The 4,189-nt window shown below is 47.2% G+C and overlaps 1 protein-coding gene across 2 annotated transcripts in view; it reads right to left on the reverse strand.

Moving 5' to 3' along the window:
• HMCN1 (hemicentin 1) overlaps positions 1-4,189 on the reverse strand; it is a 451,483-nt gene that overhangs the window by 131,163 nt on the left and 316,131 nt on the right. For both annotated transcript variants that reach the window (XM_019501224.1, XM_019501215.1), the window contains exon 53: positions 599-749. In XM_019501224.1, coding sequence (XP_019356769.1) covers positions 599-749 — 151 coding nt within the window. The remainder of the gene's footprint in view (positions 1-598; positions 750-4,189) is intronic.

A 4,189-nucleotide genomic window follows, 5' to 3' on the forward strand; every position in this document is an offset into this window, starting at 1 on the left:
ATTCAGGGTTGGGAGGGGAGGAAGAGTGCAGCCCTGGGGCTGAGGCAAATGACTGAACTGGGACAGGGTAACCAGTTCCCATTCCAAGTTAGTTCACCTACTTAATCCTAACATTTTTTGCAAGGGGAAGAGGGAAGGGGTAGCAGGAGACAGGGGAAGGAGAGCAGAGGAAGGGGGGCACGGGGAAGTAGAGTAGGAGATGGTGGAAAGGGGTAATTGGGTGGGAGGAAGCTGCTAGGCAGTTGCAGAAGTGGGGGTGGGTGGGCAATGCAGGGAGACAGGGAGCTACCAGGAAGCTGTGGATGGGCCTGGATTGGGTCCATACTGCCCCCACTAAGCCTCATGCCTGCCCCACTCTGGCTGGTGCATTAGAGAAGGTATTAACCCTTAACATGCAATGGCTCGGGGCACATGCTAACTTTAACAACACCTAAAATTTCTTAGAGTTAGCACGTGCTAATTTCAACATGTAACTACATGTCTTTATTAGTCCAGAGAATGGAAGAATAAACAATTCCTATGTTCCAAAACAAATATTACTAGAAAACTGACAAAAGAGGAAAAAAATCTATTATTTCAGCTTTGCTTCTCTCCTTACCTTGTATGTTCACATCAAATTCCATTTCATCCTCTCCAGCAATGTTAGATGCCACACAGGTATAGCGCCCAGTATCTGATACTTGAGCCTCCTTTATCTGCACACTACGGCCACCAGCTTGGATAGTAATATGAGCATCTGGTGTAATAGGCTGTGATATAATTTTAAAAATCCATAAGTATTACATGCATACTTGAACTCCCAAATATCAGGAAAGCAGTTGGACGTTATGGCCCTTTTATTTTAATATTCCTGTGGAATTACAACCACTCTCAAATACTTGGTCATGTGGCAAATGGAGAACAGGGGTGGGAGGTGCATTTTTTAAACCACTTCTTTGCTATGATTTGCCAAGAGTAACACAGAATTATATTTCTAGTATGGCTATTTTTAGAAATAACCAACCCTGATCTCCTGAGGTGCTAAGGACTTCCTAGAATCACTTGGCAGCCTTGATTCCCATATCCCAGAATTTGTGGTTGGAGACCAGCCCATAGAGTTCCTATGGCCTAGCAGGCAGGCAAAAGTCATATTACACACAATGCCTGATGCCAGTGTGAAGAAACACAAGTGATAACATGTAGCACAGTAAATTAATGAGAAAGGAGCAGTTTAGGGAAATAAGCTTTTTTTTTAACAAAGACAAAAATATCTACTATCTTTTCCAAATAGACAACTTAGCAATGATACTTTGTATTTACAGACATAGTCTTCTGACTGGTCAAGGGGAAGGGCCCAGGCGGGAGTGAACGTATCCTGCAGATTAATGCATGGCTGTACAGAAGGTATTGCCAAGAAGGCTTTGGCTTATTTCACCATTGGATGTTGTTCCAAGAAGGATTGCTAGGAAGACACAGGATCCACCTGATGAAGAGGAGAGGCTAAGGGACCTGAACCTGTTCAGCCTCCACAAGAGAAGGCTGAGGGGGGATCTAGTGGCCATTTACAAACTAGTCAGGGGGGACCAGCAGGCATTGGGGGAGTCCCTGTTCCCCTGAGCACGACCAGGAGTGACTAGAAATAACGGTCACAAGCTGGCAGAGGGTAGATTCAGATTAGACATCAGGAGGCGCTACTTCACTGTCAGGGCAGCTAGGAGCTGGAACCAACTTTCAAGCGAAGTGGTGCTGGCTCCTACCCTGGGGGTCTTTAAAAGGAGGCTGGATGAACATCTGTCCAGGGTCATTTGACCACAGTACTCTTTCTTGCCACGGCAGGGGGTCAGACTTGATGATCTGCTCAGGTCCCTTCCAACCCTACTAACTATGAAACTATGAAGAGAGGGAAGAGAGGACTGGCTCACTAAATTAGTGAGGAGGGCTTTAAACTAGGTTCACTAGGAGATGGAGACCAAAGCCCTGAAGTAAGTGGGGAAGTGTGTGACCTGGAGGAAGCGCAAGCAGGATCAAGCAATGGTGGAGGCATTCTCATTTTCCCTGAGAAAGGATGGAGATCAGCTAGTTACCTCAGGTGCCCGTACACAAATGCACAGAGCCTGGGAAACAAGCAGGAAGAACTGGAAGTCCTCACACAGTCACAGAACTATGACATGATTGAAATAACAAAGACTTGGTGGGATAGTTTGCATAACTGGGGCACTGGCATGGGTGGGTATAACATGTTCAGGAAAAACAGGAAGGGGAGAAAAGGAGGAGCTGCACTTTATGTAAAAGAGCCATGTGATTGCTCAGAGCTCCAGTATGTAACTGGAACTAGGCCTGTCGAAAGTCTCTGGGTTAAGGTCAGAGGGGATAGCAACACGGGTGATGTCTTGGTGGGTGTCTGCTATAGACCATCAGACCAGGAGGATGTTGTGGATGAGGCTTTCTTCAAAAGCCTAGCAGGAGTTTCCCAATCACAGACCCTGGTTCACAGGCCCTGACATCTGCTGGGAAAGCAATACAGCAGTGCACAGACACTCCATGAAGTTTTTGGAGAGTGTTGGGGGATAACTTCCTGGTGCGAGAGGTTAATTAGGGGCCATGCTTTTCCTGACCTGCTGGTCAAAAAAAGGGAAGAATTGGTGGAGAATGTAATAGTGGATGGCAACTTGGGCATTAGCAACCACAAGATGATTGAGGTAAGGATCCTGAGGAAAAGCAGCAGAGTATGGACCTTGGACTTTAGAAAAGCAGACTTTGACTCATTCAGGGAACTGATGGGCAGGATCCCCTGGGAGGCCAGTCTGAGGGGGAAGAGTGTCCAGGAGAGCTAGCCGTATTTTAAAGAAACCCTACTGAGGGTACAGAAACAAACTATCCCAATGCAAAGGAAGACTAGCAAATATGGAAGAAGACCAGCTTGGCTTAGCAGGAAACTTTTTATTCAGCTAAAACAAAAAGAAAGCTTATAAAAAGTAGCAACATAGACAAACAACTAGGGAGGAGTACAAGACGATTGTTCAGGCATGTGGGATGCAATCAGGAAGGCCAAAGCACAACTGGAGTTGCAGCTAGCAAAGGGACATGAAAGGTAACAAGAAGGGTTTCTACAATTATGTCAGCAGCAAGAGGAGGATCAGGAAAAGTGTGGGTCCTTTACTAAAAGAGGGAGGGAACCTAGTTACAGATGATGTGGAAAAGGCTGACGTACTCCAGGCATCAGGCAATGCAGGGCCCCTGCAAGATGTAAATGGTAATCTTGTGCCTACGACAGACAAGAAAGCTGATATTTTTAACAGTTTCTTTGCCTCTGTTTTCTTGAACAGGGACCAGGACATCCCTCCTGCCAGAGGTAGGACCAATCTCAAGAATAGCTCTGTCAGGCCTTCAGTCAGTGCACATGTAGTTAGGGATCTTCTGGAAGGGCTAGATATTTTTGAATCTGCAGGTCCAGATGCCCTCCATCCAAGGATGTTGAGGGAGCTGGCAGCGGTCATCGTGGAGCCCTTGGCCCGGCTGTATGAGCATTCGTGGTCATCTGGCCAGGTGCTGGGGGATTGGAAACTGGCTAATGTGGTCCCAATTTTCAAGAAAGGGAGGAGGGAGGACCCAGGTAACTATAGGCCTATAAGCCTCACCTTGGTGCTCAGGAAGATCTTGGAGAGAATCATCAAGGAGCACATCTGTAGGGGGCAAGCAGGGGAGATCATGCTCAGGGGCAATCAGCATGGGTTCATCAAAGGCTGGTTCTGCCTGACCAACCTGGCTGCCTTTTATGACCAGGTGACTAAATCCTTGGATGATGGTGTCACCATGGGCGTAGTCTTTCTAGACTTTAAGAAGGCCTTTGACACTGTCTCTCACCCCATCCTCATGAATAAATTAAGCGACTGTGGCATTGATGCCTACACAGTTGGATGGGTAAAAAACTGGCTGATGGAGCGCACCCAGAGAGTAATGGTGGACGGGTCATACTCACCCTGGCGAGAGGTGAGCAGTGGGGTACCCCAGGGCTTGGTCCTCGGGCCTGCACTGTTTAATATCTTCATCAGTGACTTGGACAAGGGGGTGGAAAGCACACTGTCCAAGTTTGCTGATGCCACTAAGATGTGGGGTGAGGTGGACACACTTGAAGGGAGAGAGAGGCTGCAATTAGATTTAGGTGGACTACAAAAGTGGGCAGATGAGAATAGGATGCGGTTCAATGTAG

This window comes from Gavialis gangeticus, unplaced genomic scaffold (genome assembly GCF_001723915.1).
Source record: "Gavialis gangeticus isolate Ggan-Ray unplaced genomic scaffold, GavGan_comp1, whole genome shotgun sequence".
Lineage (NCBI taxonomy): Eukaryota > Metazoa > Chordata > Crocodylia > Gavialidae > Gavialis > Gavialis gangeticus.